Source organism: Coregonus lavaretus (assembly GCF_964263955.1).
Source record: "Coregonus lavaretus genome assembly, chromosome: 6".
NCBI lineage: Eukaryota > Metazoa > Chordata > Actinopteri > Salmoniformes > Salmonidae > Coregonus > Coregonus lavaretus.
In genome coordinates, this window is record NC_139993.1 from 23,674,718 (window position 1) to 23,699,913 (window position 25,196).

The 25,196-nt window shown below is 41.3% G+C and overlaps 1 protein-coding gene and 1 long non-coding RNA gene across 2 annotated transcripts in view; both read right to left on the bottom strand.

Annotated features, from left to right (window-relative positions):
- LOC311130833 (26S proteasome non-ATPase regulatory subunit 1) overlaps nucleotides 1–10,895 on the bottom strand; it is a 116,675-nt gene extending 105,780 nt beyond the window's left edge. Inside the window, exons 1-10 of the mRNA XM_084163637.1 lie at nucleotides 10,741–10,895; nucleotides 4,271–4,314; nucleotides 4,090–4,163; nucleotides 3,784–3,953; nucleotides 3,327–3,535; nucleotides 2,936–3,079; nucleotides 2,159–2,385; nucleotides 1,829–1,886; nucleotides 1,569–1,697; nucleotides 226–314 (exon numbers count right to left, since the gene is read on the bottom strand). Coding sequence (XP_084019763.1) covers nucleotides 226–314; nucleotides 1,569–1,697; nucleotides 1,829–1,886; nucleotides 2,159–2,385; nucleotides 2,936–3,079; nucleotides 3,327–3,535; nucleotides 3,784–3,953; nucleotides 4,090–4,163; nucleotides 4,271–4,314; nucleotides 10,741–10,756 — 1,160 coding nt within the window. The 5' untranslated portion in view covers nucleotides 10,757–10,895. The remainder of the gene's footprint in view (nucleotides 1–225; nucleotides 315–1,568; nucleotides 1,698–1,828; nucleotides 1,887–2,158; nucleotides 2,386–2,935; nucleotides 3,080–3,326; nucleotides 3,536–3,783; nucleotides 3,954–4,089; nucleotides 4,164–4,270; nucleotides 4,315–10,740) is intronic.
- A 12,730-nt stretch (nucleotides 10,896–23,625) lies between these two features.
- Nucleotides 23,626–24,440, bottom strand: LOC311130760. Its single transcript, XR_014613393.1, has 3 exons — nucleotides 24,375–24,440; nucleotides 23,825–23,843; nucleotides 23,626–23,672 (listed from the first exon to the last, which is right to left on the bottom strand). It is a non-coding gene; the product is annotated as an uncharacterized lncRNA (long non-coding RNA).
- Between the last annotated feature and the right edge of the window lie 756 nt (nucleotides 24,441–25,196).

A 25,196-nucleotide genomic window follows, 5' to 3' on the forward strand; every position in this document is an offset into this window, starting at 1 on the left:
ATGAATAAAATCACATCACACATTAAAACACAGCGTTGTCCCTTTATGTCCTCACACTACTAGGTAAATGTACCCCACTACCACCTTCACAATGGAAGAGAAATGTAAAGCTATACTACAAATACGAATTTTCTGGAGAGTTATGAAGTGTGCTGGCAAAACAGAAGGTGATAGTCTCCATTTGTTTATGTTATAGCTGTTGATGTTATAGCATAGTGGCTATACCTGAGGAACTGGTCACTTGTGGTCCCCGTATGCATGAAGGAATTGGCTATGACCGTGGCTGTGTGGCACACTGAATTTCGGACTGCATCCTGGAATAGGTAGACGAAGCAACAAAACTTGTAGTATTTTAAATCCAATATATACAGTACCAAAAAGTTTGGACACCTACTCATTCAAGGGTTATTCTTTATTTTTTACTATTTTCTACATTGTAGAATAATAGTGAAGACATAACTATGAAATAACACATATGGAATCATGTAGTCACAAAAAAAAAGTGTTAAACAAATTAAAATATATTTTATATTTGAGATTCTTCAAAGTAGCCACCCTTTGCCTTGATGACAGCTTTGCACACTTTTGGCATTCTCTCAACCAGCTTCATGAGGTAGTCACCTGGAATGCATTTCAATTAACAGGTGTGCTTGTTAAAAGTTAATTTGTGGAATTTCTTTCCTTCTTAATGCGTATGAGCCAATCAGTTGTGTTGTGACAAGGTAGGGGTGGTATACAGAAGATAGCCCTATTTGGTAAAAGGACAAGTCCATATTATGGCAAGAACAGATCAAATAAGCAAAGAGAAATGACAGTCCATCATTACTTTAAGACATGAAGTTCAGTCAATCCGGAAAAACCATCAAGCGCTGTGGTGAAACTGGCTCTCATGAGGACCGCCACAGGAAAGGAAGACCCAGAGTTACCTCTGCTGCAGAGGATAAGTTCATTAGAGTTACCAGCCTCAGAAATTGCAGCCAAATAAATGCTTCACAGAGTTCAAGTCACAGACATCTCAACATCAACTGTTCAGAGGAGACCGTGTCAATCAGGCCTTCATAGTCATTCTGCAGCGATATGCCATCCCATCTGGTTTGCGCTTAGTGAGACTATCATTTGTTTTTCAACAGGATAATGACCCAAAACACACCTCCAGGCTGTGTAAGGGCTATTTGACCAAGAAGGAGAGTGATGGTGCTGCATCAATGACCTGGCCTCCACAATTACATTTACATTTATCACCCGACCTCAACCCAATTGAGATAGTTTGGGATAAGTTGGACCGCAGAGTGAAGGAAAAGCAGCCAACAAGTGCTCAGCATATGTGGGAACACCTTCAAGACTGTTGGAAAAGCCTTCCTCATGAAGCTGGTTGAGAGAATGCCAAGAGTGTGCAAAGCTGTCATCAAGGCAAAGGGTGGCGACTTTGAAGAATCTAAAACCTAAAATATATTTTGATTTGTTTAACACTTTTTTGGTTCCTACATGATTCCATATGTGTTATTTCATAGTTTTGATGTCTTCACTACTGGTACTGTATGTCTAATACTCATACTGGCATCCTTTACCTTTGTGTTCTTGAGAATCATTAGGTCTGTGTTGTTGTTCCGGATGAGGAACTGCAGATGCAATTCGATGGCCATTTCTCCGCTGAGAATTTTTATCATCTTTGCATTCTGGTCCTTCGGCTCATCGTTCTATGCAAGTAGAGGCAGGGCTGATCAATTATTTTGGGTGACAACAACCATTTAAAATAGCAAACAGCTCTCCACAACCAAAGAGAACCATCAAGTAGAGGTGGGGGTAACAGGGGGTCTTTTGTACTCACGTCTGCTGCTTTCCCTGCAGGGGAGCTGCCGGCCTTATCGTCCGTCTCCATAGCATCACTGAGACAAAGGAGAAAATATTATCATTTCCATGCAACTTAAAGATAAAAAATACAATCCTGATTGGCTAAACATCTTGGTTAAATCAACTTAGTTTCACAGTAAATTACCTGTGATATGTCAAGATATTCCCCCTACACCGAAGTGCAATTTTAACACATCTTACTACATTTTCTACCCATTTTCCGTGCTCCCTAGATCTTTCCTTAACCCCTTTCTCTTTCCTTTCCCTACCCCTCACACCCTGAGACTGTACCCTCCGCATCGCCCACCTGTCTTTGTCCAGGGTGGGCACGGTGCCCGTGTTGGTGGAGCCGGGCACGGCAGGGATGGGCGTGCCCACGGTGCGCAGGTTCTGGATGACGGAGGAGAGGAACTGCTGGCTGGCGCTCTCGTACAGGTCGAAGCAGATCTGATAGGCCATCAGCAGGTTGTCTTCCTTCACCAGCTTCTCTAGGATGTCACTCACCGCCTGTGGGTCGTCCAGGAAGATCAGGCACTGTGGAGGAGAGAAAGAGACAAAGTTTGAGTGTGATGCATGGTGGTCACGTGGTTACTTCCTTGTATTAGTAAGGTGTATTTATTTGATATTGTACACATTTGAAGCTAAAAGCTAAAATGCAGTAACTAAAACTAAAAGAGATTTAGGTGGGGGGGAATGAAGACCGGTAATCTCTAGTCAGCCTCAAAGCGACTGATTCTGCTGGCAACACGTGAGTATGGGCACATGCAACCTGTTTGTCCTGATGAAGACACCTCAGACCAAAACATTGCTACAAATAAAGGTGGTTTATGAACAATATTGTGTTTGTCTTCTCTTTTCCTCATGTAGTTTCTCACCTACCCCCCTAACAATAAGGTGTGCATGTGACAATGTTTATTTTCAAAGTAATTTGCCATTGACTGACTGTCTAATTCCACTGGGTCAAGATGCTACAGTTTCAGATGGTGAAATCGGAGAACCATCCAACCATCAAACTGTGGGAAGCTGAATGGATATTATTAACAAAAATCGGAGCCCAAATTGAAGTGTCCTTTCTTCCTGTTACCTGGCAAACGTTGATGAAGTCAGGCTTCTCCAGATTCATATAGAGCTTGACCAGCACTCGGAGGACCTCGTTGCGGAACTTCTTGTTCTGCATCAGTGACATACAGACCTTCAAGCTGTAGGCCAGTAGGCCACTAACGTCGTTCTGTACAAGACGAGAAGAAGGAAGAGGGTTAGAATTTCAACATAAAATGTTGCAATTTGTTATTGGAAAAAAAGTTTTACACCACAACAAAAACATTCCATTCAAATGTAGGTTAAACCAAAAAGACATGGATCTGTGGATTTTCATGAAGCGAATAATTTTTGATTACATGAAGTAGTCAAATTAAACATACATTTGTGGAACCAAAACAGAATTGGTTCAGAAGAAGACCACGGGAACCACTGACCGATTCGAGGATGGTCTTCTCAAAGATGTCCAGGCGCCGCGTCTCCAGGGCAATGCCGATGGCCTGCTTGTACTTGTGGTCGCCCAGGCACCGCAGGAACATCTTGTTGACGATGCCCTCCAGCCGGGGGTCGATGCTCTTCTTCTCCTCATCCTCGGGAAGCTCAGCGTTCTCCACGCGTTGCTTGGTGTAGTGGTCGATGCATTTGGCTGAGGGAGAGACCGAGGTCATCAAAGAACTGCTTTATACCACTGAGGAATAATCAAGTGCTGTGATTTGTGGTATCAGTGGGTTGATATCTGAATTAGCAACGCTGGTCATTGGGTATACATCAATTGAACGTTACTGAGGTGACTATGTGTAATGTAACAAAAGGGAAGCCTAAAGATCAGCAGGAGGTCATTATCAAGATTGTGTACTTGGGGACACCAGAACATGCAGTTGTGACGTCACTCACCGATAATGGTCTCCACATACTCAGAGTCGTCTGTGACATTGAAAAGGTCTCCTGCACCCAGAGCGTAGTTCAAAGACTCATCAAACGCCCCAAGGTGGTAGAACACTTTAGAAGCCACCAAGGCAGCAAACGCCCTGCTCCGAAATGTCTCATCTTCATACAGGACCTCGCTGTGAGGAGAGACGCCATTTAGAAATAAAGCCATTTAACATGAAAAACTTTCACTTGTCACTTGTCATTTTTCCCCTTCCAATAAAACAATAAAACTGACAATTTTGTGCTTTATTTCCTTATCTAAAAACTTACATTTTGTCAACAGATCCTGATATCTCAGCCCAGAAGTCATTGACAATGGAGTTCAGCTTGTGCAGAGCAAACTCCTATAAGCAAAACAATCCCAACGTTAGACCATGATCTTTAAATGTTAATCTAACAGGATTTTGGTATACTGTAGGTCCAGGATTGGTGACCACTGGTGTATTCTTACCTTGAGCTGGGGCTCCTCCTCATCCAGGAGTGAAATGATTCCAGCTGAAATCAAATAATATGTAGCTAGTCAGTTTCAACATCATGGATAAAACATGATACATATGTGTAGATAGCTAGCTAACGTTCGCCATCTCATTTGTGACGGTCATAGTTACCTAGCTAGCTAAGTTAGCTACATGTGAAGCCCAAACAGGTCAAACTCGAAGTAGCCACGTTTACCGGGCTTTGAAAACAAATTATACAGCATGTTGTTTTACATTATCTAGTTTGCCTACTAGCTAGATGGACCGGGCACAACTGTTGACAACTAGTAGGGTGTCCACCCACTCTGCCCAGAGTGGTGAAAACACGCTTAGTGGGCCGCAGGTAGCTTAGTGGGTAAGAGCGTTGTGCCAGTAACCGAAAGGTCGCTGGTTCTAATCCCCGAGCCGACTAGGTGAAAAATCGGTCGATGTGCCCTTAAGCAAGGCACTTAACCCTAATTGCTCCTGTCAGTCGCTCTGGATAAGAGCGTCTGCTAAATCACTAAAATGTAAAAATGTGATGACATTTCACTTGTGTTATAAAAATTAATTTCACCAAGACAAATATGATTATTTATGTTATGAATCGTTCAGTGGGGTCTTTCTCTAACATATAATTAACATTATAACCAAAAATTCAGATTTCTTAACTTACTACATCCGATAATAAGCACAGAGCTCTGTTGTCAGAGCGGTGCAGCTTTCTTGACAAACTTGAGGATTTTACATTTTGTGGTAATTGTCTTCCAAGTTGTTTTCATTGGTCGCAAATAGCAAAATTAGCATGACATGAGCTGAATTAAATGTAAAAGGCTTTGAAAATAAAAAGCTTGTGGTAAGCTCAGGGCTTCATTTACATTTCACAGATATATGCTTGCTTTTGTGAGAAGTCGAAAAAGAAAAGGAACTTTGCATTAATATGAACAGCGTATACTAAAATACTACATGTAAGGGCAAACATGTTTTGGTGATTTCTGGTACATCATCAAAATCAATAAATCACAGCACGTTTTTTGAAGCATTAAGCCGTTTTTACCTGATTAAGTACTAGTGTTGCAAGGTATCCCGAAACTTCGGTACTTTTTCAATACTAGAACACTTTTTCAATACTTGTCTCCTGAGTGGCGCAGTGGTCTAAGGCACTGCATCGCAGTGCTAACTGTGCCTGTGCTAACTAGAGATCCTGGTTCGAATCCAGGCTCTGTCGCAGCCGGCCGCGACCGGGAGACTCATGGGCGGCGCACACTTAGCCCAGCATCGTCCAGGGTAGGGGAGGGAATGGCCGGCAGGGATGTAGCTCAGTTGATAGAGCATGGCGTTTGCAACGCCAGGGTTGTGGGTTCGATTCCCACGGGGGGCCAGTATAAAAAAATATGTATTCACTAACTGTAAGTCGCTCTGGATAAGAGCGTCTGCTAAATGAGTAAAATGTAAATGTAAACATGAAAAACTGTTAGGTACTAGAATTTGTGTTACTTTCGGAACTTCTGTCAAATGTGTCTCACTGATCAAGTCCGTATTAGCACAGCCGATGTCCCCCTTATAGCGCGAGTGCACCGTGCCACTTAACCTGCACTGGGTGTCTGAGCTAGTGGGACGGACGGGCTTAAGGTCATGAAATATTGTGTGGATGAAAGGAGGGTGGTTTGAATAAAGAGAAAACAATACGTTAAAATCCATAAATGTATCTTTCTTGTGCAATTATCACTGCGTAAACCAAACATTAGGAACACATTTCCTAATATTGAGTTGCGCGCACCCCCCCGGCAGACATACTTTGAAAACAGTTACTGTAGCATTTATTTAACTATACAACTTGCACGTACCCATACTTGACTTTTGACATTTTTTATGAAATGCTCGCACTGTAGAGCCCTGAGTGTGACCACCCGCCAACGTGGCTGGTGAATTAGACATTCTTATCCGCCAATGCCAAAATCGACCCACATTTGGCCGGGGGGCAGGTGTTAATTTTAGGCCCCGTCTCTGAAACATTGTGAGTAGCGGCGCATTTATGAGCGCATTTGATGTAGATTAGGGAAGATGTTATATCCCGGGGATATAGGCTACTGAATATTGTGCGGTTTCCTCCCGCATGTTGTTGCAAGACCAATGTGAAAGTAATATGAAGATTGGGACACACAAGTGATGATAGTCATAAATGGATTTAACGTGAGCATTTTTGTCCAATAAACAAATGACTTGCATGGACACGTGGTTATATTTAGGAATTTTTGTTCGTTTGAAAATGTTAAATCAACCAAACAAAAAAAATACAAATGTAACAAATAGCCAAACTCTGATTCGAACTATAGTTCAAAACTGTGTGAAAACACCCTTAATCTAGCTACTTCTGTACAAATTATGTTTTTGTTGTTATCTAAAGAAACATAGGAATGTGTTTATGGTTGAACTTTCTGTAAGTTTTCCTTAAATTGTTGTTCAAAGCTGCTCGCATCACAATAGCACACGGCATAGAGCGTGTTGAGCGTTGCGCTAAAAAGGGTCTGTGCGGAAACATGTGCGATTAAAAGGGTCCGTGCGGTGAACAAATGGAGATGCGATTAACGGCGTCAAAAAAGTTACTGGCATTAAAAATGTCACGCATTAACTTTGACAGCCCTACTATCTATACACTTCATTCGGAAAGTATTCAGACCCCTTTACTTTTTCCACATTTTGGAAAGCTTGAATTGACAGTTATGCTATAGTATGAAATTGAAAATCATTAAAATAGAAACAAATACACGCAACATTTCCATAGCCTGTTTATCAGCGACGCTGATTATCGAGAGGGAGAGTGTTGAAAACATTTTTCAAATACTGTGAGGAACTATTATAATTTGAATGGAAGTTTTTTTTTTTTTACTGACTTCGTTGACGTACTGTGTGAGGTGAAGAAAAGCCCAGCTGGGCACTTTCCTACATTTGACATTTGCAAGAAGCAGGCCAGGTTCTTCAATGCGTGCTCAGGCAAGCGCGCTCCGTCAACATTAACAGGACAGAGAAACCAGACACATGCTCATTGCTCACATGGAGCGCGTAAATGATATGAAATAAACCAAAACGTATCTCTCATAAGTGTAGCAGGTTGTGAACTCTGCAAATAACGTTTCCAACCAGAGAATGAGAGCGGTAAGTTACTGTACATAATACATGCATTAACTGAAATTAATGTAACCAAATGACAAATTGTCTGTTTTACAAACGGTAGGTTACCACATGGGAATTCATAAAAGTGCATTGCCGGGCGACACTGTATAGCCTAGGCTACTATTCTACTTTGCGGTGATAGGAGGGCGGCAATTTTTTGTGTCTAGTCTAGGGCCTCAAATTTCCGGGCGGCATCGACGGCCATGGCCGTGGATGCCCCCTTGTGTGGCCGTAATGCCCCCAAAAAATAAATCCATGCCTAGCGGCCAAACTGGACGTTATGCCCTTGGGCTGAATATACAGTACCAGTCAAAAGTTTGGACACACCTACTCATTCAAGGGTTTTTATTTGAACTATTTTCTACATTGTAGAATAATAGTGAAGACATCAAAACTATTAAATAACACATATGGAATCATGTAGTAACCAATAAAAGTGTTAAACAAATCAAAATATATTTTATATTTGAGATTCTTCAAAGTAGCCACCCTCTCAACCAGCTTCACCTGGAATGCTTTTCCAAAAGTCTTGAAGGAGTTCCCACATATGCTGAGCACTTGTTGGCTGCTTTTCCTTCACTCTGCGGTCCAACTCATTACATTTACATTTTACATTTTAGTGATTTAGCAGACGCTCTTATCCAGAGCGACTTACAGGAGCAATTAGGGTTAAGTGCCTTGCTTAAGGGCACATCGACAGATTTTTCACCTAGTCGGCTCGGCGATTAGAACCAGCGACCTTTCAGTTACTGGCACAACGCTCTTACCCACTAAGCTACCTGCCGCCCCAACTCATCCCAAACCATCTCAATTGGGTTGAGGTCGGGTGATTGTGGAGGCCAGGTCATCTGATGCAGCACTCCATCACTCTCCTTCTTGGTCAAATAGCCCTTACACAGCCTGGAGGTGTGTTGGGTCATTGAAAAACAAATGATTGTCCCACTAACTCCAAACCAGATGGGATGGCGTATCGCTGCAGAATGCTGTGGTAGCCATGCTGGTTAAGTATGCCAAAATTCTAAATAACAGACAGTGTCACCAGCAAAGCACCCCCACACCTCCTCCTCCATGCTTCACGGCGGGAACTACACATGCGGAGATCATCCGTTTACCTACACTGCATCTCACAAAGACACAGCGGTTAGAACCAAAAATCTCAAATTTGGACTCCAGACCAAAGGACAGATTTCCACCGGTCTAATGTCCATTGCTCATGTTTCTTTGCCCAAGCAAGTCTCTTCTTATTGGTGTCCTTTAGTAGTGGTTTCTTTGCAGCAATTCGACCATGAAGGCTTGATTCACAAAGTCTCCTCTGAACAGTTTGTTGAGATGTGTCTGTTACTTGAACTCTGTAAAGCATTTATTTGGGCTGCAATTTCTGAGGCTGGTAACTCTAATGAACTTATCCTCTGCAGCAGAGGTAACTCTAGGTCTTCCATTCCTGTGGCGGTCCTCATGAGAGCCAGGTTCATCATAGCGCTTGATGGTTTTTGCGACTGAACTTTAAGAAACTTTCAAAGATCATGAAATGTTCCGTATTGACTGACCTTCATGTCTTAAAGTAATGATGGCCTGTCATTTCTCTTTGCTTATTTGAGCTGTTCTTGCCATAATATGGACTTGGTCTTTTACTAAATAGGGCTATCTTCTGTATACACCCCCTACCTTGTCACAACACAACTGATTGGCTCAAATGCATTAAGAAGGAAAGAAATTCCACAAATTAAATTTTAACAAATTCGGGGCGGCAGGTAGCTTAGTGGTTAAGAGCGTTGTGCCAGTAACCGAAAGGTCGCTGGTTCCAATCCCCGAGCAGACTAGGTGAAAAATCTGTCGATGTGCCCTTGAGCAAGGCACTTAACCCTAATTGCTCATGTAAGTCGCTCTGGATAAGAGCGTCTGCTAAATGACTAAAATTTAAAATGTAACAAGACACACCTGTTAATTGAAATGCATTCCAGGTGACTACCTCATGAATCTGGTTGAGAGAATGCCAATAGTGTGGTGAGAAAAGGAAAAGGTGAGAGGAGGAGAGTGCGTAGATGCGAGAAGGAATTAACGAGCAATGTAAATATGCTGTTTGTTTGTGGCTGCTATGAAAGTGAACTGTGTTTGAGGGTGATCAGGGGTGTATTTATTCCTCCGATTCTGTTGAAAAACATTTCTCAAACGGAACGTGGATAAATATACCTGAATTTGTCCAATAGATACTCTCGTTTGTAACTGTTGGACTAACGATTACACCCTCGATCAGCTAGATGCAGGCAAGCGTGTGCAAGGCGGAATTGAATGTGTCACTGTCACCTTGATTACTCAAATGTTTCTCTCGACCTATGCACCTACGTTGTAAACTTTCATTCATAGGCTAAGTTGTGGCAACCTCATGATGGGTATAGGGAAAATTCGAGTATCATGTAGTAACCTAAACCTATCGATGTTACATTGAACTGGGTGAATGGAATATGAATGACAGTCATCCATTATGCTGTAATAGAAATAAGGCCATGCTCATAAAAACAAATAATTGTCCTCCCTTAAACGGCACCGAACGCCACTGTATCGATCTTATCTATAGATATTGTTTTATGTCCTCCGGATTTGAGAAGATGACGAGTTCAATGGTAAATCAGTCAGGTAGCCTAATTCTCGCACAACATCCAGCCTATCTTACACGATGATATTGTCTTGATTTTTGTAACTTTTTCTCTGGCCTACACTGATTTAGTCGCCATCATACAAAGGTAAAAACTCCAATAAATTGGGAACGGATTACGATAGATACGTAAGGTTTCAACCATTGGTTTTCGTCGATTATCTACACAATTAACATATTTTACCCATTGGTCAAAATATGCGTTTTTTTATTGGACACCCTCCTACTAGGTAACAATGCACTAACTGTAAGTCGCTCTGGATAAGAGCGTCTGCTAAATGACTAAAATGTAAATGTGACAGCTAATGTGATGCCGGTACTAACTAGGTAACTAACGTTAGATAGCCAGGTAGCTAACGTTAGATAGCCAGCCAGCTAGCTAACGTTAGCCAGCTAACTAGGTAACGTTAGCTAAATTACGTTGTCCAACGGCTAATGCCGACTATAGTCGTCATGAAACAATATAGCCAACTAATAATAATGTTTTGGAATACATTTGTCCGTTTCTAGCTAGTTAGTTAGTTCGCTTGAAAAGTTTGTAAAATGGGTAGCTAGCCAGCTATGTGACTCAGCTAAATCAATAGATGTTAGCTAGCATCTTTCCCGTTTTCCATAATGCTGACATTTGCTACTGCTTACCGGCAGATGTTATCATGTTTGGTTCTTTATTCTCCCCCTCAACTCCACGAACCCAGGTTTCCGTTTCAGTTAGCAACAATGAACTTATGGAAAATCAAAACCTTGAAAGGACCGTAAAAGTGTCCGTTGTTCTCAACAGTGTCCACTTGTCTCTTGAAAATAATTGTTTTGCTGAATAATGAAAGCCCCCTTCCGAAAGACCCATAGTTAGGTATATCTAGTTAGTGCCTGATGAAATTACAGCTCGTCATTGTCAAATATTTAATCCCATCCTGATTGTTGGACAGGGTGAAGAAAAAATATGATTTAAATAATCGTAAAAAGTCTGTATATTTCGATTCTTATAACATTTAAAACATCATGTCAGTATATTTTTTTAAATCCTCAAACCGGCTTATATTCTGCCAGTGTCGCAGGAACCAGTTATTTTACATGTCATACACACGTTTTTCTGCAACCCTATCACTGGAGAGAAAAAAAATACAAGGAGACTTCAGTCAGAAATAATGACAGTGAATTCACATTAGTGCGTGTTTATTTTCGACGAGTTTTGTACCATCATTAGTACGTCTTTTAAATTAAAATTGATTTGTGACTTACATTTATGCCCTTTTTATCAGTACTTCCACATAAGCAAGAGAGGTGCAATACATTATTGCTCTTTGAAAATAAAATATGTTTGATAGGTTTATTGTAATTGGTTAACTGAAGGATTTAGTTATTTTAATTGGTTAACAAGCAGCGGCTTCAAAACTATGAATGAATTGCCTGAAAACAATGAATGAATCATGAAAAACAGAATGTAGAAATACAATACAATAACTAAATTCAGTTTTCATATTTTTATTTAATATTGTATGAATACACAAACTATGCGATTATACAACCGTTAGCACCAGAATGTTGCACATTTCTTGGTTTCTCATTGTTTCTAACACATTTTTATTTTGCCTATTAAATTAATTAAAAGCATGGGTAGCCTGAGTGAAAGAACAATTTTTCTCAAACTAACTATCAGTGGTTAATTGAAGTCAAGCATAAACTGAAACAAAAATCAACAACATTAATATATGTACAGAACAGGACGATCTACAGTACCAGTCAAAAGTTTGGACACACCTACTCACTCCAGGGTTTTCTTTATTTTTACTATTTTCTACATTGTAGAATAATAGTGAAGATATCAAAACTATGAAATAACACATATGGAATCATGTTGTAACCAGAAAAGTGTTAAACAAATCAAGGTATATTTTATATTTGAGATTATTCAAAGTAGCCACCCTTTGCTTGCCTTGATGACAAGACCAAGTCCATATTATGGCAAGAACAGCTCAAATAAGCAAAGAGAAATGACAGTCCATCATTACTTTAAGACATGAAGGTCAGTCAATACAGAAAATGTCAAGAACTTTGAAAAAAACATCAAGCGCTATGATGAAAATGGCTCTCATGAGGACCGCCACAGGAAAGGAAGACCCAGAGTTAGCTCTGCTGCAGAGGATAAGTTCATTAGATTTACCAGCCTCAGAAATTGCAGCCCAAATAAATGCTTCACAGAGTTCAAGTAACAGACACATCTCAACATCAACTGTTCAGAGGAGACTGCCTCAATCAGGCCTTCATGGTCGAATTGCTGCAAAGAAACCACTACTAAAGGACACCATTAAGAAGAGACTTGCTTGGGCCAAGAAACATGAGCAATGGACAGTAGACCGGTGGAAATCTGTCCTTTGGTCTGATGAATCCAAATTTGAGATTTTTGGTTCCAACCGCCGTGTCTTTGTGAGACGCAGAGTAGGTGAACAGATGATCTCTGCATGTGTGGTTCCCACTGTGAAGTACGGAGGAGGAGGTGTGATGGTGTGGGGGTGCTTTGCTTGTGACACTATCTGTTATTTAGAATTTAAGGCACACTTAACCAGCATGGCTACCACAGCATTCTGCAGCGATACGCCATCCCATCTGGTTTGGAGTTAGTGGGACAATCATTTGTTTTTCAATGACCCAACACACCTCCAGGCTGTGTAAGGGCTATTTGACCAAGAAGGAGAGTGATGGAGTGCTGCATCAGATGACCTGGCCTCCACAATCACCCAACCTCAACCCAATTGAGATGGTTTGGGATGATTTGGAACGCATAGTGAAGGCAAAGCAGCCAACAAGTGCTCAGCATATGTGGGAACTTCTTCAAGACTGTTGGAAAAGCATTCCAGGTGAAGCTGGTTGAGAGAATACCAAGAGTGTGCAAAGCTGTCATCAAGGCAAAGGGTGGCTACTTTGAATAATCTAAAATCTAAAATATATTTGGACTTGTTTAACAATTTTTTTGTTACTACATGATTCCATATGTGTTATTTCAGTGGTTCCCAACTCCAATCCCCGAGTACCCCCAACCACACACATTTTTGTTGTTGCCCTTGACAAACATAACGGATTCAACTCATTGAGTGCCTGATGATTAGTTGACAAGTTGAAACAGGTGTGCTTGTCCGGGGCTACAATACCAGTCTTCAGAGGGATCCCTTCCTCTGCACTGCCTATGTCACATGAAAAACAACAACATTGAACTGTTATTTACCATATTTACTGTCAAGGACGTACATGGAAAATGGAATGGGATGACATTTGTTATACATCTTTGCCTGTTTGCTGAAGTGTTGTTGGCCTGGCCTCTGTGTCTTCTTCTAGGCCGAGGCAAAACCTTGGAATGGCCGGGAAAACATGTTCCCTCTATGCCCAGAATTATCTGCAAAGGCAATAATGAGCGTGTACATTTGGCAGCAAATTTATGGAGGGCCATTCACATTTGAGCTTGCTCAGTTTAGCTCAACGCTGACTGGCTAATTTTGTATACTTTTTGTCAATGGAGACCAGATCTTCGCTGGCTTCCCTTGCCTTCAATGCTATGGGCGGCAACAATGTCATACTCGTTTGGACCAAACAGCATCAGATAGATGGCCTACACGTAGAGAGACAGAGGGGCGCTGTTTCGCTCGCTCGGATGCTTTCTCCTGAGAGATACATTCAGCCTCTTGCGAATTGAAGGAAAATTATGAAACACAGAGAGACCTGGCTTTCCTTGGCATCCATGAATACATGTAGTCTGTGATTGATTGAGTGATTCAAGGAGCTATCATCGTTATGTACATTCATGCCCTTCGAAAGGAATTTTGTAACTTTGTCCCAGAAGCATTTAACTGCAAGGCACTCCCACATCATATGAAGGAATGTGCATACATGATTTAGGGGACACAGTGAACAGTTGGGAGTTGGGGCCAATTTCATCGTAAAACTTTTCCTTGGTCTTAAATACAGTCTGTGAACAAACTTAAAATGTATAAGTTGACGGTTCGGATTATGGGAACCTAGCTCAGAATATGAGCTTTCCAAAAGTTGTTTATATATTATAGAGATCAGTCCTATCGTGAGCCCAGATCATTTATTTATGAATTCCATAATTGGATAGTTCGGTAGTTGGGTTTCCCAAGGGACTCCATAGGCCAGCATAGCTGACTTAAGTTGTAAAAAAAAAAAAGGAGTTGCCGGGTACTGTATATGTATATTTCAAATCTTAGAATGTTCTCAAACCATTACTGTCCATGATATCTGCAAGGGTACTGATTCCACATTTGGACCATTGGGGGGATGCAAAAGGCTGCCCTCCAGATCACAAAGCATTATTGTGAAATATTGGAGTATGGGCATGCCATTTTGATTCCCAGTTACATTGTTTTTCAATTTTGCGGCAAATAGAAATTGTGTGAGTAATAATAGGTACAAAGCAGTGTTTACATTGTTTAAGGGATATATCAGTGAAGACCACGTCTTCCAGGGCAATAGGAGACACCATATTTCTCTCTATATTCAGCCAGGGGGTGGAAGAATCATGTCTATACCAATTTAGAATGTGACGAAATGCTAGTGCCTGGAAATACAATTTAAAGTTTGGTACGGATAGTCCTCCTAGGTCTTTCCCTCTTTGCAAGTTTGTTAATTTTATCCGGGTTTGCTTACCTTGCCATTTAAATTTTTTAACCGCACTATGGATTTTATCCCAATAGCCAGAAGGGGGAGACAAGTGAAGCATTGAACTACATAAATTCAGCCGTGGCAATATATTCAGTTTGAAAATAGATATTCTGCTGGTTAAAGCAACTGGGATATTAGTCCATCTACTGAGGTCGGATTTAATTGATTTGAGCGCTCTGTTAAAGTTTCTCGCAATGGTTTTATGTAAGGAAGGAAATATATCTATTCACAAATATTTAAAATGGGAAACGATTTGGGATTCCATAAGTAAAGATGGAGTCCTCCATCGAGGTCATGAGAAGAAGTCGGGCAGATTTGGTTAGATGTATTTTATAACTTGAGATGGAGTTGAATTTGTCTATGATATTCAAAGCTCTTGGGAGGGATTGAGATAAATTGTCTAGATAGTGTAAGATATCATTGGCGTATAATGACATGACGTGATCCATAGAATTGAGAGATATTGGTGTAATTTCTTTCGATTTTCGAATTTCCTGGGCCAGGGGCTCCATAGACAATAAAAATAGCAGAGGTGAGATGGGATCATCTTGCCTGCTACTTCTAGTTATTCTGAACGGAACAGAGCAGGTATTGACTGTTATTACTATGATTGTGGGATTGGCATATAGTATTTGAATCATATTAATGAAATTGGAGCCAAGTCCCATATGTTCCAAAACCTACCAAAGATATGACCATTCTAGTCTATCAAAAGCTTTTTCTGCATCGAGAGATAGAACTGCCCAAGGAGCTTTGATTTCTGATGAAGCATGTAAGATATGTAATAGATGACGGAGATTATCTGAGGATAATTGTTTTTAACAAACCCGCTTTGGACCGGATGTACCAATTTGGGTAAGTAAGTTTTGAGATGGGACGACATAATTTTTGAAAATAGTTTTATATCTGTGTTTATCAAAGATAGGGGGCAAGGTGAGGGCACTGGGAGGCGTCCTTACAATTTTTTTTATAAAAGCGAAATTAGTGCTGTATTTACATCCTTTCCAAATGAACCTTTGTGAACGGCTGTGTTAATCATTTCAACCAGTGACCTAATTGGTTCAACATTTTTAAAAAGACCTCAGGAGGAATACCGTCCCAACCAGGTGATTTGCCTTTATTCATGTTATCCAATGCCCTTTTGAGTTCATGGAGAGAGATTTGGGCTCCCAGCAAGTCGGCTTCCTCAGTTGAGAGAAGAGGTTCTTATATCTTTTAAAAAGGACTCGATGTGGCTTGGTGTGGATTTACAATCAGAGGTGTACAATTCTTTATATAAATGGGAGAATCTTTGGTTGATTCATTTGGTTTCTGATAGTACTTCACTTAATACAGATTCAAGAGTTGCAATATCCGCTAATTGATCATTACTGCGAAGCTTGTCAGCCAGTAGATGACTGGGTCGATTACCATGGAAGTTGCCTCGTTGGGGAAGTTTCATGGCAGAAATCAGCTAAAGAGGGGTCGGAACCTAAAAGGTTAGCTTATCCAGGGTCAATGATACATAGAGCAACCATGTACTTTCTATCTATGGGAACAACTGCAATCATTTTGCAAGCAACATTGCTAAAATGAATGAAATAAAATGAACCTCAGAAAATATGACCTGTAATGCTTATGTCCTATAGCCTAATTGTCTCCTTATTTTCATACTGTACCTAAATTCCAAGGGTTGGATTTGCCATAAACAATTGTATATGTCAGCACTTAAAGCCAGGCTAAAATGACATTTTTGCATCTGCCTATCAATTTAGAGATTTGTAGGTATTTTGGTCCATTATTATTATTATTATTTTCTAAAAGTAAACAATGTTAAACTTAATGATTTTTTTTATTTTCTTTAGTTTATCATACTACTGTCTTCAAAATTGTAATGAATTTAAACCACTTTAAAATGGATATACAGCACATCAATAATTTCAAACCTAACCACATTAAATTACATATAATTTAAAAGTTCATTTCATAGAGAGTGTTACAAACTGGACTATATTTAGTAACTTACTTTGAAGAGATGGTGATTGGGTCTAAATAGGCATTTGGTAGTTTAAATTCAGTGTACTTGTCTTTAACTCCCATTTCCCGAAAGTCAGACTCTTCCCAAACGTCAACAATTTTTTCTCAGCTTCAGAAGCATCTGTAGTCACCAAATTTTGTGTGGTTATCCTTAGATAATATATATTCTCCAGACTTGCGCAGAAGGAATTGCTGATATGTTGTAAATGTTTTATTCTAGATAACATTTTCTTTCAAAAAATGCACCAACAATATGTCTTTAGTATTTTACAGATAGAAAGATTTAAAAAGTATTATCCACAATCTGCTCTGGACAAGTCCGATCCTGGACTGTCTTAACAGAATGAAATCAAAATATTTAGGCTGACTTCATTCAGTGTCCAGAAAAATTGATTTGCACGATATGCAAATATGTGCATATTTAATGAGCTATTGCCTCATTTGCAAATGATACATTTTTATACAAAAAAAATATTATATTTGTGTTTACATTCAACTGGTAAAAGTTGATTGTGATATATTTAAGGGAAAATAATACCCTACGAGGGAGTGGTGCCTGGCCTTAAAAGGCATGTACAAAATCAGTGCATTCGGAAAGTATTCAGACCGCTTCCCTTTTTCCACATTTTGTTACGTTACAAACGTATTCAAGAAATTGATTAAATTACTTTTTTTCCTCATTAATCTACACACAATAACCCATAATGACAAGGCGAAAACAGATTTTTACAAATGTTTGCAAATTTATTAAAAATGTTAAACAAATATATGTTTTATATAAGTATTCAGACCATATGCTATGAGACTCGAACTTGAGCTCAGGTGCATCCTGTTTCCATTGATAATTCTTGAGATGTTTCTACAACTTGATTGGAGTCCACCTGTGGTAAATTCAATTGATTGGACATGATTTGGAAAGACACACACACCTGTCTATATTAGGTCCCACAGTTGCATGTCAGAGCAAAAACCAAGCCCTGAGGTCGAAGGAATTGTCCGAGACAGGATTGTGTCAAGGCATAGATCTGGTGAAGGGTACCAAAAAAATTCTGCAGCATTGAAGGTCCCCAAGAACACAGTGGCCTCCATCATTCTTAAATGGAAGAAGTTTGGAACCACCAAGACTCTTCCTAGAGCTGGCCACCCAGCCAAACTGAGCAATCGGGGGAGAAGAGCCTTGGTCAGGGAGGTGACCAAAAACCCAATGCTCACTCTGACAGAGCTCCAGAGTTCCTCTGTGGAGATGGGAGAACCTTCCAGAAGGACAACCATCTCTGCAGCACTCCACCAATCAGGCCGTTATGGTAGAGTGGCCAGAAGGAAGCCACTCCTCAGTAAAAGGCACATGACAGCCCGCTTGGAGTTAGCCTAAATGTACCTAAAGGACTCTCAGACCATGAGAAACAAGATTCTCTGGTCTGATGAAACCAAGATTGAACTCTTTGAATTGAATGCCAAGATGTCACGTCTGGATGAAACCTGGCACGGTGGTGGCAGCATCATGCTTTGGGGATGTTTTTCAGTGGCAGGGACTGGGAGACTAGTCAGGATCGAGGGAAAGTTGAACGGTACAAAGCGATCCTTGATTAAAATCTGCTCTAGAGCGCTCAGGACTTCAGACTGGGGCGAAGGTTCACCTTCCAACAGGACAATGACCCTAAGCACAAGTCTCTGAATGTCCTTGAGTGGCCCAGCCAGAGCCCAGACTTGAACCCGATCGAACATCTCTGGAGAGACCTGAAAATAGCTGTGCAGCGACGCTCCCCTTCCAACCTGACAGAGCTTGAGAGGATCTGTAGAGAAGAATGGGAGAAACTCCCCAAATACAGGTGTGCCAAGATTATAGCGTCATACCCAAGAAGACTGTTATCGCTGCCAAAGGTGCTTCAACAAAGTAAAGGGTCTGAATACTTACACTACCAGTCAAAAGTTTGGACACCTACTCATTCAAGGGTTTTTCTTTATATTTAAAATGTTTTACATTGTAAAATAATAGTGAAGACATCAAAACTATGTAATAACACATACGGAATCATGTAGTAACCCAAAAAGTGTTAAACAAATCAAAATATATTTTATATTTGAGATTCTTCAAAGTAGCCACTATTGGCATTCTCTCAACCAGCTTCATGAGGTAGTCACCTGGAATGCCTTTCAATTAACAAGTGTGCCTTGTTAAAAGTTCATTTGTGGAATTGATTTCCATCTTAATGCGTTTGAGCCAATCAGTTGTGTTGTGACAAGGTAGAGGGTGTATCCAGAAGATAGCCCTATTTGGTAAAAGACCAAGTCCATTTTATGGCAAGAACAGCTCAAAAAAGCAAAGAGAAATGACAGTCCATCATTACTTTAAGACATGAAGGTCAGTCAATACGGAAAATGTCAAGAACTTTGAAAGTTTCTTCAAGTGCGTCGTAAAAACTATCAAGCACTATGATGAACCTGGCTCTCATGAGGACTGCCACAGGAATGGAAGACCCAGAGTTACCTCTGCTGCAGAGGACAAGTTCATTAGAGTTACCAGCCTCAGAAATTGCAGCCCAAATAAATGCTTCACAGAGTTCAAGTAACAGACACGTCTCAACATCAACTGTTCAGAGGGGACTGTGTGAATCAGGCCTTCATGGTTGAATTGCTGCAATGAAACCACTACTAAAGGACACCAATTAGAGGAAGAGACTTGCTTGGGCCAAGAAACACGAGCAATGGACATTAGACCGGTGGAAATTTGTCCTTTGGTCTGGAGTCCAAATTTGAGATTTTTGGTTCCAACCGCCGTGTCTTTGTGAGATGCGGTGTATGTGAACGGATGATCTCCGCATGTGTAGTTCCCACTGTAAAGCATGGAGGTGGTGGTGTTATGGTGTGGGGGTGCTTTGCTGGTGACACTGTTTGTGATTTATTTAGAATTCAAGGCACACTTAACCAGCATGGCTACACTGTAAAAAATGACCCACAGGCTTAGTAAATATTGCAAAAGAAAATCAATGATTTTTACTTACTTACTGGTTTTACTTACATTTTTGAATATAGTACTTAATTAATGTGTTGAAAAAGACTGGCATTGCAAATCAAAATCCAAGGGAATATGCTGCTAAATTTTAACGAATATTTCTAAGTAACAACCAACAACAATTGTGCTTGTAACAGTTCAACTGATGTCGTCTTGATCTTTCTTCTCTGGAATGGCCATGCGGCAGGTAAGGACCAAATTATAACTTGGAATATAGTTTGGATCTCTCTACACATATTTTCGACGAAATGTCAAAAATATTTGTGGAAAACGTTAAATAATATTATTCAAGTACGAAAAGCCTTTAGCTAGCTATATAGCCAGAGTACGTTATATATTTGCACGTTGATAAGCTAGCTAGTTAATGTCCGTGATATCTGTATAGTTAGCTAGTGGTGGGCATGCTACTAGCTAGCGTAGAATCCCGTATTATCGGCATATTCAACAGTGTTTAAGAAATATATTACCTTCAACAGTGTTATCTTGTGATCAAGCCTTCAATGTTTTGTGATTATTGGTGTCGTAAAAATGTTAGCTAACGGTTTAGCAATTAGCAAGTTTGACATTTCATTTGAAATATTACTGTTATCTGCTTTTGATAAGCGGTTTAGCAAAAAAATACGTCCCGTATTATCTGTATACGGCCCCCAGTTATTGGGCACCTTACTATTTTGTTCAATTACAAGATATATCCGTTTAATTTTGTTGAAAAAAGAGACACCAACCACGTACCCGAAGTGTTTACTAGATAGTTGACTAGTTGGCTAGTCTTCCGGTAAAAAATAATGATTTGCCTGTCAACTTTTCATTGCGTAGCCCGGTGCGCCCTCTTGTGGACTCTTAAAAAATGGTTCTTCACCAACATATTCAGTGTTGTAACCAAATGAAATATGAGTATTAATAATTTACATCAAATACACTTTAATTTCAGTTATGTGCATTAACATAAAACAATGAAAACACTGTTGGAGTTTGTGTTGCAGAGGTGCACTTGGAAAGTAAAGGAAGAAATACACAAGATGGGTTCAATAAATATATATATTATATTTTAGACATGTATTTTTTTGAACAAATAAATAATTTCATATGAACACAAACAAAACAAACAATTACATCTCGACCTCCATCCCTATATTGTCACAAAAATCACAATAAAAATCCAGCTCCACCGCTACCTCTTGATCCCACTGCACACACCTGCAGTGGAACCAGTGCTGGCAAAAGTCACAGCACACCCATGGCACCTCGGATCTACACTCCTGAGAGGAGCTTGCAGGCGGATCATGCTCCCCGCAGCGAGCACAGCAGGTGGTGTCTTCTTTTATAAAAAATAAAAGAATAATACAAATTGATTAATATGGTTTTGCAAAATGTAAAAGTTCTTCAACAACAATAGTAATTGATACAATTGAGAGAGCGAGGAAAAACAGATTATGAAGTACCTGAGAGTGGTGCCATGGGTGGTGTGACAGATGTGACCGATGTAGCTTTTCTCTTCCTTTTCTGTGCTGCAGTTTGAGAAAAAGTAGTGTTAGACAGAGCATGTTGCATGAAAACCCTTTGCAACTTTTTTACATCAATACCTCTGGAGGAAGCTGCAGAGGTTTAGGAGGAGGCGGAGATGACTTGAGGGCTGGTGCTATGTACTGTAGATATATAAAGATATATATATATTTTTTTTTTACATTGCTGTTTTATAAAACAGATAACAAACAGTCATTTTTTCGTAATTTAACATGTGTTTACCTGTGGAGGTGGTGGTATTCAAATTGCAGGGGGCAGGGACACCAGACGAGGCTGCTATGGTGGTGTGACCAGGGGAGACGGAGGAGGCAGTTGGTCCAGAGGAGGCTGTGTTGGTGGTGACAGACATGGGGGGTGGTGTGCATTGGGGTGGTGGTGGACAAAACCGCCGACGATGGCTTGGAGGAGCTGGTGTTTGTAATGGTGGGGTTGAGGGGCCGACGATGGTGTGGCCGGGAGAGTAGGCATGTGGCCTTCCTCTGCAGCTGGGGACTCCGGCGGCTCCTACAGGTGTTGCACACTGGGAGGCACTGGCAGTGGTGATGCAGCTGTCAGGAGTGGTTCCAGCAGGGGGTCCAGCAGAGGCGATGGCGTCAATGGTCTCATCCATGGCAGCCCTCTCCTGTGCCCTCTGTGTTCTGAGGGCTGCCCGACGCCCTTTCTCCTCTGCCCCGGCCCTCTCCTTCTCACCCCTCTCCTGCCACTGGCGCGTGTATTCCTCCCCGGTGAGGCATGTGGCGACCACAGGGAGTCTTCTGTATCGGTCCAGCCGATACTTCAGGACAGTAAGGATGTGCCCCAGGTCCTTCGCTATCAGCCCCCCCTCTATTAGGGGGTGCTCTTCTAGAGCTAGGGATAGGACTGGAGCAGCGGCTGGGACTGGGGCAGGGGCTGAGGGTCCTCCTGTGGTCGCTGGGGAGGAGGTGCTGATGGATGGCACAGTGCTGCTGGTTCCAGTAGAGGCGGTGTTGGGACCCGGTAGGGTCCGAGACGGCATTAAACGGGACCCTTCAATGGCTGAAGGGTCAAAAGGGAAGAGGCCACACTTCTTAAACCCTTCCACCACATAGCGCATGTCCTTGCATCGCTGGTACGGGTAGCGGAATACTCCGGCAAATTCTGATTTGTTTACCATGTAGGAGTGGTCAAAATGGCTAAGGTCTCCAGCTACCTTGGAGAACTCAGCCTTTAAAGGGCCAAAGTATGCCACGTCCAGCGGCTGCAGGACATGGGTGCAGTGTGGTGGAAGACAAAGAAGTATAACCCCTTCCCTTAGTGCCACCGCGAGCACTTCCGGGTCCATGTGGCTCTTGTGCCCATCGAAGAGGAGAAGGAGAGGGCGCTCTTTCACTGCATACTTAATGAAGTGCTGAAACCACTTCCTGAACAGGCTTGGGGCTTGGGGGGGGCCTCCCAGTGTGTAGTGGCCACCGGGGAAACACTTGGGGTAGATGATAAACAGGGGGACGTCCTCCCCAGTTGCGTTGAAGCAGGCCAGCACTGTGATGTGCTCCTTGGTCCCCTGAGCCTGCTGGTACACGTGTTTTGCGCCCCGGGGAGCCAGCACTTTGTGCCTGCTCTGGTCGCTACGAAACCCAGACTCATCGCAGTTATAGATTTGTCTGGGTTTCTCCCTCAACCCACTCTCCTCCAAGTGCTTCTCATAAGAAGTGAAGAAGGTGTCCATCGTCGGACGTGTGGCACACTCAGCTCTCCCCCTATCCAGGGTGTCTGGCCTCCTCATGCTTAGGTTCTTGTGCCTCCTCCTGAACATTTCCCACCACCTCTTCCCCAGTGGTGGGATTGTTTCCCCTGGGTGCCGAAACCTACAATAGAATAGAATATATAATTGTCCATCCAGGATGAAAATGTTTGTTTTGGCATCACCATACACATCCACATTTACATCACACACATTGAGAACAGTCAGTCCACCAATCTACATACATAAACACATAGAACACCAAATACCTGCGTATTTTGTCGGCGTATTTCATCAGCCTCTGTCTGGTGAAGGGGAACCCATGGCTGGCGCAGTAGATACAGTACTGCACCAGAGACTTTTCATCCTCTGGTGCAAGCAATGTGGGTGGTCCACTGCGACAACCATGGGTCACCCGGCCGCTCAGCCTGTCTGCCAGGGTCTGCCGAGGTACACCATGCACCTTGGTAGATAAGAAAAGAAAACTGTTACTAGCAGATAAAATTCACATACACATGGTAATCTCCTAAAAACAAAAGATGCCTAACCTTGGCAGCCTGGCGGATAGCCATCCCTGCCCCGCAGTCCTCCATGGCATGGAACATGTCCACCTCACTCCACTGCTTCCTCTTGACTTTCTCCATGCTGCAGTGGTAAATACATGTAGCTAAATAACTTGGCATACTATACACATTTTAGAAAGATAACTCAATCTGAATATGTATAAACATTTACATTTCAAAGCTAAGGCATTGAAAGGTGATGAAAGTTTTCACAATAACTGAAAGTGTACCCACGTTTTTTGTTTGATGTTATCTGTAATGAAAATTAGTGTCCCAATTAGTGTAATATTGATGCATACATTGTACCATTTAACTAAATACTGCCTCTATGTAGCTGTTGTAAGATGAAACATAGCCAACAGTGATAGGTGTCGAAAAGTTCATGGTTCAAAGTTCCAAATACATTTTTGCAGATTGTGCAAAACGCCTCCGTCAGAGGACTCCAATTTTGATACGGTAAAGCTTGACAACATGCAGCTGTTTTCGTGATATGTATTATCTAACACTTACAATTTCTTTCCTTTTTGCTTACTTAGCAGTTCTATCAACATTTAGCAACTAAGATAGCAACATTAGAAAATCCGTTAGCTATATTTCAGAGGTAAAAAGTTGGATATTAAATTAGGTGTGGTCTGTCGCGCAGTCGAATTTTACAATATGCAGCGTGTTACACAAAATGTGTACATATAACTTGTTTGAAAACTCTCAAAACCTAACTTACATAAATTGCACTGAAAATCGGTGGTCAGCTAGCTAAAAGGGTGTCGTTAGTCACAAAACTTACCGTTATTTTTCAGTCCATTTAAATGTTGAGCTCGAGGTGATTCAGTCCTCCAACCGCTAGAGAGTGTCCGAGGTCAGGGGGTGTCTGATGTTTGGGGAAAATTAGCTAGTAAGTTAGCAGTGCATTTACTCGCCTCAGCGCTGTTTCTAACCTTTGTCATTTTTGTGTACGTTTTATACTAACTGAAATAGCTACGTAACCTAGCTTACCAAAAAATGCATCGTCAGCAAACATTACAGTAGAACTGAACACATGGTGCCCCTGCAATTTAATATTTGCCTGTTAGGCAAGCTAGCCACGCAGAGACAGGAACGAACAATACATAAGTTAGCTAGCTAGCTAACTACACCTAGCTTTCTAGCTACACCTGTCCTTGCAGAAATTTTCTTGTTGTTCACGTATTCACAACATGTTCAAGGTAGCACTGCAAATGTTGACTGGAGGTCTACCAAACTTCTAATGATCGTTGTTCATGGTGAACTTGCTTTTATTGCCAAGTGTCAGAATGCTTGGTATAATGAGCACCTTAGGAATTCACACAGAAGCTTAAGGTCATTTAGCAAAAGGAATTGGCAGACATCTACCCACTAACAGCATACGCTGTTGGCCAAAAGCGCATGCTAACCCATATTTGCCTGCAATATTAGGCAACAATCATTTAAAATTGAATTGTTTTAAATGTGGTGTATTTATACATGGGTACATGGGTTTAAAAACAATGCATTGCTCATAGAGCTCATGCCGAATGTAGTATTTGGTATAGAATAGAAATGCTTGGTTTTGCACGTTTATTATTATGAGATCTAGTAAGTAGCACTTGAT